The 16157-nt window shown below is 44.8% G+C and overlaps 1 protein-coding gene across 2 annotated transcripts in view; it reads right to left on the minus strand.

The window, feature by feature from the left end:
* The window catches only part of LOC147888762 (Transducin/WD40 repeat-like superfamily protein), a 32941-nt gene extending 16784 nt beyond the window's left edge, over positions 1-16157 (minus strand). Inside the window, exons 1-2 of one of the 2 annotated variants that reach the window (XM_087392747.1) lie at positions 15740-16157; positions 15468-15629 (exon numbers count right to left, since the gene is read on the minus strand). In XM_087392747.1, the coding sequence (XP_087248873.1) occupies positions 15468-15629; positions 15740-16031 (454 nt within the window). In that variant the 5' untranslated portion in view covers positions 16032-16157. Of the gene's footprint in view, positions 1-15458; positions 15630-15739 lie in introns of both variants that reach the window. The other variant, XM_087392746.1, reaches the window with a different exon arrangement.

The following is a 16157-nucleotide window of genomic DNA, read 5'->3' on the forward strand; positions in this document are numbered from 1 at the left end:
TTCTAAAGAAATTCCAGGGACCAGAGCCTACAGAACCAGTATCAGAAGATCCACCAGAAGTGGATGAGCTGGAGGAGATCCTTCAGCCAGAGCAGATTGTGTGAGCTTGAAGCTCTTGTAAAAAAGGGGATTTTTCACGTTTGGAAAGGGGAGAGGACCAGACAGCTCTACACTGAACTTTTGTAACAGATTCTCTTCAAGTAATAAAATACCTTCGGGGGGGTCCAACCCGACATGTTGTCCTGGGCCTTAGTGTCTCTGTAGAGAGAGAGAGAGAGAGAGGGAGAGCAGAAAAGAAAGTGTACTTGCTGGTTATTACGAAGGAAGTTTCGTTCACAATTATTGCTGTCTCTCGTAAGAGCGAGATATATTTCAAAGAGCGTGAGGGATTCCATAGGGATTTTACCCGTTGCCCATGTGCCTCTATGTAGCTGCTAATCTCCCTCTCTATACCGACCCGTAGATCTTGGCCAAAGTATAACCAATCATAAGAGTGGTAGATTCCAGTGTCCATAGGATACCCTGCTTTGTGCATCGGCACAATAGTGGTAGTACTCCAAGCAAATCGGAAGCTATGGCATACAACGTGGTTGAACATCTGTGCTAAAATAGGAGCCAGGACCTCCTACCCATGCGCGAAATGCTCAATCCGTAGCCCCTCATGATCTTGATCTCTACGGATATAGAGCCAACGAAGTGTAGTCTATACATTCTGTGCAGTGAACAAATGACAAGTAGTGAGCTTGGGCATAAGGACATATCCGGTGATGCGCCTGATCAAGACATCATAGAGTGAACTCGCATATGCATGGTAAACATCTAGATCTGTAATAGGAATAGACGGCGTCCCCTCTGATAGAAGCCCCCAGATAATGAACTCTCAAATCTGCATCTCTTGAAGACCCCTAATCATACGAGATCATGGGACAATGTTGAAGGCCTCCCGGAAGTCTACAAAGCAAGCATAGACTTTTTGAAACCCCAACCTCGCCTTCTCAATGATAGCTCAAAGGGTGAAGATGTGGTCTAGGGAATAGAGTGCTATAAAGGAAAGAGTTAGATGCCCTAACCCTAAACCTAAATAGATTTGTATATATTCTACATTTTCAACTGAATCTAGTGTACAGTTAGTCATTTGTGGTGTGCTCTCTAGCTATGTCCTCCCTCCTCATCTCCACTCTTCTCCTCTCCCCTCTTCATATTTTGTCATGGTATCAGAGCATGGTTCTGACTTCCACTGAGGCACCATCCTTCTTGTGAGAGTGAGAGAGATTGATCGAGAGATTGAATGATTGCGAGCTTACTCCATTCACTTCCGTTAAGTGAAGGATTTCCGTGTCAATCTCCATAAGAGTGATTCTTGCGCTCAGCTTTGCCATTTTGCTGAGATGTAAGTCTCACTGTAAGCTGATGCGTGATGCCTTTCTCCTTCAAAAATGCCTCAAACTCATGAGACATATACTCTCTCCCTCTATCTGTGCGAAGTGTCTGCACCTTGAGTCTTGTCTCATTCTCAACCATAGCCACAAAGTATTTAAAATGCATAGCACTTCTGATTTTACCTTACGACCATAGACGCAAGTGTAATTAGTGAAGTCATCTATGAATGTAACATAATAGTGATAACCACCAAAAGCAGGTGTCCTCATGGGACCGTAGACATCACTATATATGAGCTGTAATTTTCGAGTAGCTCTTACCGCACCATCCTTCTTAAAAGGAAATCGATGCATCTTGCCAAGGATGCAACCCTCACATGCATGAGGAGGAGGCGACTCCAAAGGAGACAATGCATCAACCATAGCATGCTTCTAAAGTGTCATTAAGCTACCATAGCTCATGTGCCCAAATCTGGCATGCCATAACTCCGCATTCTGCATCGCAACAGTGGGAGTACTCACTGAAGTGCAAGATCGGATCTTTTCTCATAAATGGCAAGCTGAAAAAGACCCCAATACAAAGTGTCAGACAACAACAAAGCATAGTCATTCTCTTTGTCTCTAACTGCACACTTAGCATCATCAAATATGACCTGAAATCCTCCTCTATTCAAGGAGGACACTAACAGCAAATTCTTCTTTATACCTGGCACATAAAGAACATCTGTAATTCTGAAATTTGTACCATCCATGGATGTGAAGATGATGTTCACAGTTCCCCACTCCACACACTGAATAAGAAGAATTATTTGCACATGTCACCTTCTTTTTAGTAGGTGGTGGATGCAGAGAAGCAAAAAGGCTCTTCTTAGAAGTGATGTGCTTAGAAGTACCACTATCAAAATACCACCTATTCAGTGTTTCTCATTGACACTGAGAGGGCATGCATCCTTTGAAGGGTCATAACTGCAAGTCAAGAAAGCATATGGGTCATCCTCAATAGTGACTATAGTATCTAAACTATCCACTGAAAAATCTGAAATGCAAGACAAAAAGGCATGGTGCTCTTCCAGAAAGTTGGCTGTAACATCTCCTCCATCATGTGCATAAGGAGCCGATGCATCTGAGACAGCCATACCTGAATCCCTTTTCTTTTCTTTAGGTATGTGCTTCTTGCATTCACCAATGTAATGACCTGGCTTCTTACAGTAGTGACAAATCTGCATCACCTTTACCCTTATAAGAGGTCTGTCTTGAATCAGCTTTATGCTGATGTGCAAGCCGATTGGCATGTTGCTTTTGCTGCCCTTTTCCTTTGGCCTTTAACTTGGAAAGCATGGCTTGCTCGCCAACCCATGTTGCCATATTTCTTCTCGTCTGCTCTTTCTGCAACAAAAGACCTACCAACTCGTGAAAAGAGAGAGGATTGCTGCCCCCCCTCAATGACAAATTCAGCAAGGTGTGGAAACCAAGATAGGACTCAGTAAGGGAATTCAGAGTGGTGGTAATCATCTCTAAATCCGGAATAACTTCTTCTATATTCAGCAACTGTTCCCTCAAATCTTGAAGTTTTGTGAGGTGAGCATTCATGGAATATCCCTCATCCATATGCGTATGGGATAGCTCTCTCTTCAGGAAGGAAACTCTGACATCATTTCTTGCTGCAAAAATACTCTGTAAAATCTCCCAAGCTGCCTTTGAGGTCTTGCATGACCGAATGTGAGGAATAATGAACCTCTTGATAGAAAGAGAAATCACAGAAAGAGCTTGTGCATCCCTAGAATCCCATCTTTTCTACTCTCATGTGGGAGCCACTGGAGTAGCAGCTGCTCCAATTACTTGTGCTACATTTTGACCTCTACCCTTGCCTCCAACTGCAGGAGTGACAGGTGAAGCCACAAATTCTGGCCTCACCTCATCTCCATTGACATAATCCCAGAGATGTCTGCCAACCAAGATGTTGCGAACCATAAAACTCCACAAGGAGTAGTTGGTGCCATCCAACTTATCCTCCTGTGTGAGGAATACAAACACCTCATTGGGGTTGTTCTGAGCCATTTTTGCCCAGCAAACTAGACAAGTAAAATGCCTTCTTGGGATGTAAAATGCACAACCAAAGTCTGCCAAAGAAAATATGCCTACAGTGACAATTACTGTCACAGCCTATCAAAGGCTTGAAATGCACCACAATGCTCTACAAATGCCCAAAAATCTGCAAAGAATATCTGCAAAAAGTGACAAAAGTCTGCAATTGGACTCACACTGAGTCCAAAACTGCTCGCAAATCTTCCAAATGGTCTTTCAACTTCCAAATTGCATCCAAAATGCAAAAACCCCAAATTTCTGCAAGAAATTGCACCTGAAAGGTGCAAATCAACTAAAAGCCTCAAATTTTTGCAATTCTCTGCAAAAATTGCAAAAGCCCCAAATGTGCACCCAAAATGTAGGCCAAACAATGTCTCTCTGCACAAATGCCTGACAAAAACTCCTTCCAAGGTCCACCTGCAAAGAAAACCCTGCAAACAACCACCCTACTAGAGTACCCTCTGTGAAGACCTGCAATAGTCTGTACAGTATGAACTGTATGGCTGTACAGGCGCTGACAGCAAGCTGTAGATACACAGTACGGTCCGTATTGTGTACGGACAGAATGTACTGGTTGTACGGCGTTCTGACAGGTACGGAATGGCGGCGTTGATGCAACAGGAGTACAGAATGCAATATGACGACTTTGTACGGCATAAAACATAGAAACCCCCACCCACTCTAGCCCCTGTAGCTCTTTAGGCCCCTCTTTCCTATAATAAAGCTTTGAACTGCAAGGATACACCCACCCAATGGGTTAGGACAGTCAGGGATTAGGAGAGAAGAGGCACAGCATGGATCCTAGAGGACAATAACAGCAAGAACAAGGATATACGAGGAAAAGCTTTGCATTGGAAGCCCTAAACACTCCTAGGTGAATCAATGAACTCCAATAGGACTTCAGAGCTTATACTCCTATCGAGACGCTATACCCACTCCCACATGAAGCTTTTATGTCATGGTTACTTTTTTGTTCCGATCTTCCGTTGGGTGTCAATAGACCTTCCTTTCTTTCTTTCTTCTTCTACAACGTGTAGGTCTGCATCATGTGGTGCCCTAGATTGCTCAAGGATTGCTCCAAACTGAACTTTTGATATCCCCCCAGGGGGGCCTTTTTATAGGGCTAGAAGCCACACAGAAGTTCTCAGAAAACAAGTTGACGATGCCGTCATTGTCACGCTCATGAACTCGCACCTTTAGTACCTCCAAAACCTGCTCCATGTCAGACACGAACAACTCGTTCCAATCAGGAACAATGGTATCATCCTAGCACCTGCCCGTGGCACCACCCATCAAAGTCATGAGCACACCAAAATCTTCAAGTTACCCAAGCACCAATAGGTCCATCCAGCCATCCCCCTCAAAAGCTGGGAACAGACAAGATACTGCAAGGTACCAAGCATCCTGGTTCTATTTCAGCTCAATCATGAAACCAGCTTCAACAACGTAAAGGGTGGTAGGATCCACATAATTACAGCATACATAGTAAATTGACGAAAAATCATGCACCACAGATCAAATCACAAGGGAGCTAAAGTGTTCCTACTCAGATACAAGGACACTGATTGGCCCCAAATGTTGGTGCCCCTTGTGGTATTTATTTAACATTCATTTGACGGCAAGCAGCTGATTACAAAGGTCTCTGGGAAGCTGCACCACAGGCAAACCAACGCTTGCAGACTCCCCGTCCAGCCCACCCTGTAATTCCCTGCTCAACTCCAAACGGCGAAATAGCATCCAATTACTAGACAACCCTCTGTCCTTAGCCAACCAAAGCATGCAACGGAGACCCCAAAAGCATACACTGTCTGTGCCACACCTGCAATTGCACAACCAAGTGCCCAACCAGCCAAACACGGCTGAACAACTGCAAGACAAAGCCCTCAACAGCCAAACTCTCGTGCAATCAATCGACAAAGCACTCGCAAACAGGTTGCCTCAATCTATAGCCTCTCTGGCTACTGCCCAACAGCATAAATCAACCTTTCTTCGCAAGGAAAGAAACCCAAACGCAATAACTAGCCAGCAACCAATCAAAAGCAAGCAAAAGAAAGTCTCCTTCTACCCAGTATCCACAAAAGATAGGTCCCTGGTTGGTTGCACGTGGCAATGCCAACCATTATTCCTTCGACTAGCTTGTTGCCCCCTTACTTGAGAAGGAACAAGGCCGTGCAAACCGCAATGCTTCTATGGCTAGTGATCAAGCCTGCATCATGTGCTTCTAGCATGTAGGTGTGTGTCTTGTGTAGGACTCAACAAGAGTAATATCTGTAGGTACGAAACAAAAAGAAAGAGAGAGAGTGGAGGTACAAGACGAGTCGATAGAGCAGTCACGTCAAAACTTAGATGATGTACAAAATGCACAAGTACAAAGTACTTGTACATAGACCTAGGACTAAGTTTCCTATGTGGCCTAAAAGGCACTAGCACTATAAGTGCCTACACTTATGCCTACAAGACACATACCATGGCCTATAGGGCATCACTAGAACCACCAAGAGATGGCCTACAAACCCCCCTCCATGGGATGGGCTGAAGTACTCTGGAAACGTCTCAGAATACCTGGTAGTTTCTGGTCATGGTGGCACATGTTCATCCAAAAGGATATAGCCACCTATGAATGTACAAGGAATGTCAGATCATGTAACAAAGGGAACCAAGTGTAAAGCCTGTCGGAAGACTTCGAACCTGGGACGAGGAAGTGCCTTTGTAAACATATCTGCAATGTTGTCCTCTGTGGAAAGATAGGACAACTCTATGTCTCTTGCTAACAACCGCTCCCGAACATAATGATAGTGAACTTCAATATGCTTGGTACGCGCATGAAACACTGGGTTACGCGCAATGGCCAAAGCACTCTGGCTGTCAGTATAGACAATAGTGGATGATGTCTGGCAAATACCAAGATCTGTAAGTAACTGTCGAAGCCAAACACACTCTACTGTAGCGGTGAAAGCTGCCCTGTACTCAGCCTCACAACTAGACGTGACAACTGTCGGTTGCTTCTTGCTAAGCCAAGAAATACATGAATTGCCAAGCAAAAAACAATTGCCAGTATGTGACACTCTGGTCTCCGAACATCCTGCCCAGTCACTATCCGTGTAAGCATGCATGGTAAGTGAACCCTAATCACCGTAGAAGAGGGCTAAATCCTAAGTGCCTCTGAGATATCTGAAGACTCTCTTCACTGCCTGCCAATGCTGTGAACTGGGCATGTGCATGAATCTGCTGAGCTGAGACACTGCATACTGCAAGTCAGGTTTGGTATGACATAAATAAATAAGGCATCCAACAGCCTGCTGATAAAGAGTGATATCACATGGTGGGCTCCCATCATGAGCTGAGAATTTGAAGCCAGGGTCCACTGGAGTAGAGATTGGCTTGCAATCCTCAAACTGAAAACGATCAAGGAGCTGTTCAATGTATTTGGACTGAGACATGATACCCCCCTCAACATGAGCAAACTGAATGCCCAAATAATAATGGAGCTGTCCCATGTCTGACATGTCAAAAAATTGGTGCAAATCAGCCTTGAAAGCTGCAATTTGCTGAGTATCTGGACCCGTGATAAGCATATCATCCACATATAAAATCAGCACTAAAAAATCAGATCCACTCCCACGGAAATAAAGAGTGGGTTCTGTGGGACTATTCTGAAAACCAAGGGATAGTAAGTGTGCATGAATTTTGGCATAACATGCCCTGGGTGCCTGCTTCAAACCATAAGGGGCTTTTCTAAGCCGGCATACCTTATTTTCAAAATTAACAACCTCAAAGCCAGGAGGCTGTGTGACATAGACTTCTTCCTACAGATCCCCATGAAGAAAGGCAGTCTTGATGTCAAGTTGGTGCACTTGCCAATGATGATGGGCTGCAATGGCAATGACACATCGAATGGTAGTAATCCTGGATGTGTGAGCAAATGTCTCCTCAAAGTCAATGCCTTGTTGTTGGGCATACCCTTTTGCAACAAGACGAGCTTTGTATCGATCTATGCTGCCATCAGATTTCCTTTTTAATTTGTAGACCCACCGCGTTCCAATGGCATGCTTGCCAGGTGGGAGATCTACTAATTCCCAAGTGTCATTTTTTGCAATAGATTGTAACTCAACTTTCATTGCATCCATCCACTCTTTGCTGTCAAAAGCATCTTTATGGCACAAAGGCTCTTCATTGCAAGCTATAGCAAGGAGTGCAAACTCAAGAAAGTGACCATGCTGTCTATTCCCTGATCTTGTCCGGGCAGCAAAAGGCTGATCTTGTTTGCTGTCCCTCAATGTGTCAAGAAGCCATCTGGGAACTTGCCTTTGCTGTCTATTGACAGCTCTTTCTTCAATGACTGCATCATGAGTAGTGGGATCATTTTGTGCCAGAAGAGAAACCTGCAAATCAGCATGAGGTTGGGGCTGATTATTGCTTAGTGGAGGGCCTGCAGGAGGCTCATGTTGCTGCTCAAAATCCTCCTCTGATGATGGTAGAGGTAACCAAGATTCAAAGGCATCAAACATGTTAATATCTGGCTTTGCTTTGCAGTCCACAAGAGAAGAAGCTGAATGTTCAGCAAAGATCACATCTCTACTGACAATAATCTTCCCAGTATTTGGTTGATATAGCCGATACCCTCTGCTCTCCTGGCTGTAACCAATGAATATGCATTTGATTGCCTTGTCGTCAAGCTTATGTCTTAGCTGAGATGGTACATGAACATATGCAAGAGACCCAAAAACTTTCATGTGTGAAAGTGAAGGCTTCCTGCCTTTCCATGCTTCATAAGGTGTAATAGTCTTTAATGCCCGTGTAGGTGATCTATTCAGCACATAGTTGGCACACATTACTGCATCAAGCCAAAATTTATTGGGCAAAGACTTGGCCTTAAGCATGCATCTGGCCATCTCCATTGTGGACCTGTTTTATCTTTCAGAAACAGGATTCTGCTGAGGAGTGTAAGGAGTAGTGCATGAGTGAATAATTCCCCGTGAGGATAAAAATGCATCAAACTCCTTTGACATATACTCACCCCCCCTATCTGTGTTGAGGGTGACAAGCTTGCATCCTGATTCATTCTCAACCATATTCAGCCATCTCTGAAAGCATAAGAAAACTTCAGATTTGGCCTTTAAAGGATATACCCAGCAATACCTTGTGAAATCATCAATGAGAGTCATAAAATACTTGTATCCTCCAATTGCATTTGTCCTCATTGGGCCACAGACATCACTCTGTACTAGCTGCAATTTCTTTGTGAGAGTTTTGGACAATTCTTTTGAAAAGGAAATCGATGCATCTTACCCAAAAGACAGCCCTCACACACATGTTTAGAAACTGTGTGAGTCTGAGGTACATCATTTGCCATCTGCTGTGAATGTAGCTTTGCAAGAGCTCTATAATTGAGATGGCCCATTCTCTCATGCCAAAGATGAGTTTCAGCAAGCTGTGAATCTGAAATAGCCAATGCTTCAGTAGAAAGTGCAGCTGAATGATGATCAAGGTGATAAAGCCCTTTTTGCAAAGTGCCAGTGAGAACTATGGCATTGTCATCACGAAGATCATATACTAGGCATCTGTAGCCATCAAAAATTACTCGGAAACCTGAAGTAGCAATTGCTGAAATTGAAATCAAGTTGACTTCAATTCCAGGCACAAAAAGAACATTTGTCAGAGTGACAGGATGGTTGGAAATGGATGTGAGCTGCACATCTCCAACTCCTTTTACAGCATATGAAGCATTATTGGCACATGTAACAGTCCCCCCTCGAGGTGCATCAGCTAGAGAATGAAACAATTGTCTACAAGATGTGACATGCTTGGAAGCACCACTATCAAAGTACCAGGACTGAGCATCATTAGCAGTAAAGAGTGCATCAGCTTTGGAGGGATCAAATGAGCAATGGACAGCCCATGCCCAATCATCCTGAAGAGCATGTGCATGTGAAGCATCTACTGGCTCATGGGATTCAATGGCATATGAGGCATTAACTGTCAATCCTACTTTCTTTTTCTCCGAAGCAATGCGCTTCCTGCATTCTCAAATGTCATGTCCAGGCTTGCGACAATAGTTGCATCTTTTCTTCTTTCCCTTATCTGATGTATTTTTAGATGCATGGGAGGAATTGCAGCTGCTATGCATAGAGGAATTGCAGCTGCTGTGCGCAGATTTTGGCTTGCCCATAGGCTTGGAAGCCTTGCCTCTTCCTGTCTGCTGTGAAGCAAATGCATGATCAGGAATAATGGCTTGTCTGTTAGCTCTACTTTGCTCTTCCTGCAAAAGCAAAGTAACTAGCTGATCAAAAGAATAGTGGTCTGGATTACCCATGGCCACTAATCGAAGGGTTGTAGCAAACCCTTGATATGTATCTAGCAGTCCATTCAATGTAGTAATGACAAGCTGTGAATTTGGCACCACCTCATCAATGTTGGCAAGTTGTTCCATGAGGTCCTTGACCTTTGTCAAATATGCATCCATTCACTCACCTTCATTCATATTCACTTCCTGTAATTGCCTTCTCAAATATGCAACACCAGCTTCATTGCGAATCTGATATAGAGAAGCCAATTTATCCCAAGCATCCTTTGCTGTCCTGCAAGAACAGATGTGTGGAATAATGATTCTCTTTCATGATAAAGCAATGCATGAATGTGCATTTGCATCTCTTGCATCCCATCTAAACTGTTCTTGAGTTGGAAGAGCAGCAGCAGGAGTGCTAGAGGAAGAGGCATCAAGAGGAGTACCACCTGCAGAAGGACCAGCAGTAGAAACAACCACTGTAGCATTGGCTGGCCTCAGATCAGCCCCAGAAACAATATTCCACAAATGCTTTGCAACAAGAATATGTTTCATGAGATAAGACCACATCGGATAGTTGGTGCCATCCAACTTATCATCTTCACGAAGAACCCGAAATAAATCTTGATTGTTCCCAGACATAGCAGCTGTGATAACCTGTAAAAGACCTGAAAACCCAAAAGCCTCAAGGCTATCACTGCAAAAAGCTGGCTGTCCCAAAAATGACAGCAAATATCTGCAAATTTCTGACCCAAATCAAAGGGCAAATGCAGATCTGACCCAAATGTGACTGTGACAGGCAATGTTCACTGCAAAAAACAGCAAATTTGGCAAAAGCCCCAAATTTATTGAGGGCAAATAGGCCAAAGAGAGGACAAATTCAGAAAAGCCCCAAATTTTGCTGAAATTTTTGCAAATGTGACCCAATGTATGCAAATCTGATGCAAAAACAGCAAATTTGGCAAAAGCCCCAAATTTATTTAGGGCAAATAGGCCAAAAAGAGGGCAAATGTGGGAAAGCCCCAAATTTTGCTGAAATTTCGCAAATGTGACCCAATGTCCTGCAAATCTGACTCAATATCCTGCAAAAGACTCAATGTCCTGCAATTAAGCTGTACAGACAGCTCAAGTACAACGTACAGCTGTACTGTCAGCTTAAGTACTGTTGTACGGCTGTACGGACGTACAGTGTACCACTGAAGGTACGCAGATCTGCGTAGGATTTGTACTGCAGGTACGAGAGATCTGTACAAATAGTACGACGAACGGGCAGCGCAAGTACGGATCGCGTGTACGACTAAAGGTACGACGACGCAGATGTACGGCGGCGCAGAGTACGGAGCATGTACGGAAGGTACTGTGCAATGTACGTTACACATACGGAAGGTACGGTGCAGAGTACGACTGATACCGCTGAAGGTACGAAGGATCTATCACTGCATCATACCTACGGCGAACTGCAGGTATGGATACCTTGTACGGCGATGGTACTGTTACTGTTGTACGACGGATTTCAGTACAACGATGCAACGCGCAGGTACAGCTTCGTGCAGTACGGACGCAGCCACTGAAGGTACACCTCAAACAAGCTGGGAATGGGTCAACCAGTAGGGCAGAAAACTCTCAATGAGCAATGGAGGACTCGGGGCTGAGGAGAGCTGAAAAGCTAGAGCTAAACCTGCTCTGATACCACTGTAGGTACGAAACGAAAAGAAAGAGAGAGAGTGCAGGTACAAAACGAGTCGATAGAGCAGTCGCGTCAAAACTTAGATGATGTACAAAATGCACAAGTACAAAGTACTTGTACATAGACCAAGGACTAAGCGTCCTAGGTGTCACATAGGACTAAGTGTCCTATGTGGCCTAAAAGGCACTACCACTATAAGTGCCTACACTTATGCCTACAAGGCGCATACCATGGCCTATAGGGCATCACTAGAACCACCAAGAGATGGCCTACAATATCCTTGTCGCTGCCCATAATAAAAACAAGGGCAAAGGCAAGGTTTCAACTGGTAAACCCCCTCATTCACATGCTCGTCACTCCCATGATGATTCTTCTTCGGGGGATAAGGAGATGCAACTATTGTAGGAAACCTAGAAGAAAGAGTCTAGTCTTGCAGTATTTGGTTCTCCTAGTCCAGATCGACATGAGTCAACTAACTTTGCACATGAGCAGCATTGGGCTTTTCTTGTTACATGTCAATATGATGCTGATGTTCATAATGCATACATGACAGTTTTTGATGTATCTGATGCTTGGTTCTTTGATAGTGGTGCTAGCAAGCACATCACTTCCTACAGGAAGTTATTCAGCTCACTTGAGCATGCATCTCTACGGGGGTGGAGTTACATGTGCCAATAATGCATCATATACAGTGAAAGGCATTGGGCAAGTTGCCATTACTTCTGTTTATGGTGGTCTAGTCACTCTAGACAATTACAGGCATTCGCATGAACCTCATCTCTATTTCAGCCATAGCTACTTGTGGCTATCAAGTTCTCTTTGATGGTGTTCGGTGTGCGATCTATGATGCTGCGCATGCCTTTACCATGGTGTTGACTGGGACATTAACTAGAGTGTTGTATAGGCTTGATGCCTGTGACAGATGCTTGGATGATGCTGGACTTGCAGATGCCTATGCTGTTGATTGTTCTACCATGGCAGATAAACATTTGTGGCATGAGAAGTTTGGACACCTTAACTTTGGGGCTTTGGTGAAGCTACATAAGGATGGTATGGTTATTGATCTTCCAAAAATGCATATGCCTTCAAAGCATGCTTGTGGACCTTGCTTGCTTGGTAAGATGCACCGTTCTGCACTTCCCAAGGATAGGAGAGTTGGTGCCTCACGCAAGCAGTATTTGGTTCATAGTGATGTTTGTAGACCCATGCGGGTTGCAGCTCTTGGGGGATTCTATTATTTTGTCACATTCATTGATGACTTCACCAAGTATTCTTGGATTTTTTCTTTGAAATCCAAATCTGAAGTTTTTGCATGCTTCAAGATTCACGAACCCCCCAATGTTCTCCAGCAATCTTGGCACAAATATGATCCAGCTGCACCCCTCAAAATCCAAAGACAGCACGGATGCTTCCAAGCACCACACTCCCAAGGTCTGTTTCAGCCCGTCTTCATATCCGCAATCAAGTCTTCACCTGAACAATGATATCCCAATGGCTGATCCACACAAATCTCCAAGGCCAAATGTCTTTCCAGAAATCTTAGACCATGAGCTCCAAATAAGCTATCAACTGAGTAGTCCTCTAATAACAGTATACTCTTTTGAAATGTAGATGTCCCTGTCTCCACAATTAAGACTTCAACGTTCTCTTTTATCTAAAACATGCCCAAACTCATTCTCTAAGAGCACGACACTCATTCTCTAAGAGCACAACACATGTGCAGTTTCAATCTCAGGGACTAGCTCCTAGACATCCCCACCAACGTCATCGGCGCAAATCAGTGGGTGTAGGCCATTAAATGAACATATACTCAAATTCGCACACATACACATACTTGAGCATCCATTTATACAAAGGTCTTTGTACTGAGTTTCTGTCAACACTCTAGAGGTGAAGGGCAGGGGCAAACTCAGCCATGACAAAGGCTTAGCATTAAAGGAGAAGGCTAATCAAAACGTAGTCCACATTGTCTTCATTCAAGCTAGAACTGCTTGTGCAGACTATATGATTCCATGTTAGTCTCTCCCAAATGAACCCAAGCAAAAGAATGCTCCGACAATCTAGCTGATAGAGCAATGCACCACTTAAGATGGAAAGAATTTATCGCAATATCAGCAATAATGTGGGGCCTGGACCCCTTTTATAGGGCTGGAGGCCCCCAGAAGTCAACCGACCAGTCTGCAGACTGGCCCGACCCAGTTCTCCAGACATAGGTGGCCCCATATCCTGTGCCTTGCTGCCACATGGCAGCCTTGCTGTCTGCGCCTGTCTTCTGCTCTGCTCCGACCTGCACCTGCAGCATCCCATCTGTTGTTTCTTGCGCAGATACTGCTCCAGCTCCAAAGACTCTGACAGCAGCCTTCGCCGCTTGTTCTGTCCTGGTACCTGCTCCAGCCTGTGAGCTGTTCTGCCCACTGTCTGGACTTGTCAGCAGCCTGTCCTTGCTGTTTATGCTGCCACATGTCAGCCTGCATGCGTCCCATGTGGCAGCCCTGCATATTCCCTCAGATCTGTCCACGTGGCAGCCCATTTCTCTGTCCACGTGGTGTCTCCCCAAAAGCTGCTGATCTACCTCCCCCATGTTCCTCATTTGGGGGCTCACCGATGGGGAGGTAACACCTTAAATCAGGTATGTTTTCCAACATACGTACTTCCCTAGGTGCATATCTTCATAAGGAAGAAGAGCATCAAGGGGTGCATAGGAGAGTACCATGTATGTAGATCTTCACAGGTACTTCCCTATGTGCAGAAGGACAAAGAGCATCAAGGGCCGCGTAGGAGAGTGCCTTGTGTGCAGATCTCCACCTTGGAGAAGAGCATATGCAGACCTGTTGAAGCAGTATCCAGTCCTACCTTGGATATTTTTTTGCAGGACACTGAAGGCCAATTTTGGGCCACGCAACAACAGCAAGATAGCAGGTGAAGCACTGAGGTGCAGCAACAGAAAGCTGCCCGCTTTGAGCAGGGTGTTATGTATAGGGACAGTGATAAATATTCTTCTGGTTGTCTACATGTCGTCTATTCATCTAGATGTATGTGCCTACTTCAGTAACACTCGTGTGCACAATTAACGAACTGAAATTGATTCACATTGTGTGAACCCTAGGACCAGTCTTCCGCTATAGGGAGTTGGCTCAAGCAGCAGCTCTCTATTTTTTAACATGGTATCAGAGCCAGAGAAGTTAAGTCCTTGGCATCAGAGCCCCAAGGGAAACTCAGAATCGCATTGCTGACAAGAGGAGCGAACCTTATTCTTAAAAAGAAGGTGATACCAACTCAGAATTGCAAAATTTGAGACCAACTCCAAAATCTTAAGGATAGGTACCTTTGCAAGAAGGAACATAACGTAGATTCAAATAAGTGCGCCTTTGTCAAGTAGGGATTGCAGAGTTTGTATCAGTAGCACCTTTGGTAGTGGGTACATTCCAAGGTCTTCATTCCAATGGCTTCAAAGATGTCTTTTCCAAACTGTGAAGAGGACAGCAAACTGGACAGGAACAGTTACCGTTATATTTAGCAAGGAGAGACCCAGTATACGCTGTTCCAATCAGCATGTGCGCTGACCTGTAGCATACTGCCACATCAGGGATTGTTCACATAATTTGCTGACCATACACCGACTCTATTAGATGCCTGCAGACGCGACATCAGTATTACATGACCTATATGGCTGCCACACGGTAGCCGCAGTCTGCGTCAGCACTGCAGTCTTGCTGCCAGATCATCGCCTATAGATGGCATCATCTGGATGTCAATAAATCTTGTCTTCATGTTCCTGGGTTCTCCTCATTTGGGCCTTAAAGAGCATCTACATCTAGGTGAATATCTAGAGAGGTTCTCCACATCTAAGGTAACTTTGTATCTTCCACAAGAAATAAAGATCTAGGGTGAGAGGCTTTTCATCCTGACCCTCCCTATTACTGCCTTAATTCTAGAATACATTTTCTATGTTTCCAGGGTCATGTTTGCCCTTTCGTATTTTCTGTTTTGAAGTCCTCAAGAAGAGATCCTCATGGTAGGCGACCTTGCATACCGTGCGTGGGAGACCAGCGTACTGCAGTTACTGCCTTCGTATGACCTTTCAGCTGTAAATGTAGCCCTTTTGGCAGCTGGCTCCGATTGCCTCCAGTAGCGAATTGTTTCAGCTTCTTCTGTACATGCCCTGGAACATCTACATTTATCACGGGCTCGACAACTGCAAGCAAGGTCAAGCTCTCAGTACAAAATACACATGGACCGATACCACCAATATGAGGATGTTGTACGCAAAGCGGAACAATTGAGACAAAGGGACAGACTAGAAACCAGGTAAAGGGTGGACAGGAGTCGGGAGAGCAGATGCTGCGGAGAAGATTGCAGCTACGGCGCGCTCTCTCTTAGAAACATATCGACCAACTACAGGAATGGGAGGGGAAGCCGAAGGAGGAGGATGAGGAGAGGTGAAACTTGTAGGAGAGGGAACTGCGGGACGTTCGTGAGGCCCAATGAATGCAGTGGTGGGAGGAGAAGATGGGAGCGGAGCTTTTGGAGTACGAAGGCGTTCCTCATCGTCATCTTCGTCGATCTCCGAGGCGTACGCCGAGATGAGAGCTTCCATAGCCTTGGCATGAGTAACAAGGTGGAGGGTCTACTGAGGCCCTGCTTTGAGAAGGGTGGAGTTGGTACAAGGTTAGCAGAAGTTGTATGGTTAGAGGAAGTTGGATTTGGTTTAAGATGACTCGAG

Source organism: Dipteris shenzhenensis, chromosome 21, assembly GCF_047967505.1.
Source record: "Dipteris shenzhenensis isolate YYH24624 ecotype China chromosome 21, Dip_SZ_1.0, whole genome shotgun sequence".
In the NCBI taxonomy this organism is placed as follows: domain Eukaryota; kingdom Viridiplantae; phylum Streptophyta; class Polypodiopsida; order Gleicheniales; family Dipteridaceae; genus Dipteris; species Dipteris shenzhenensis.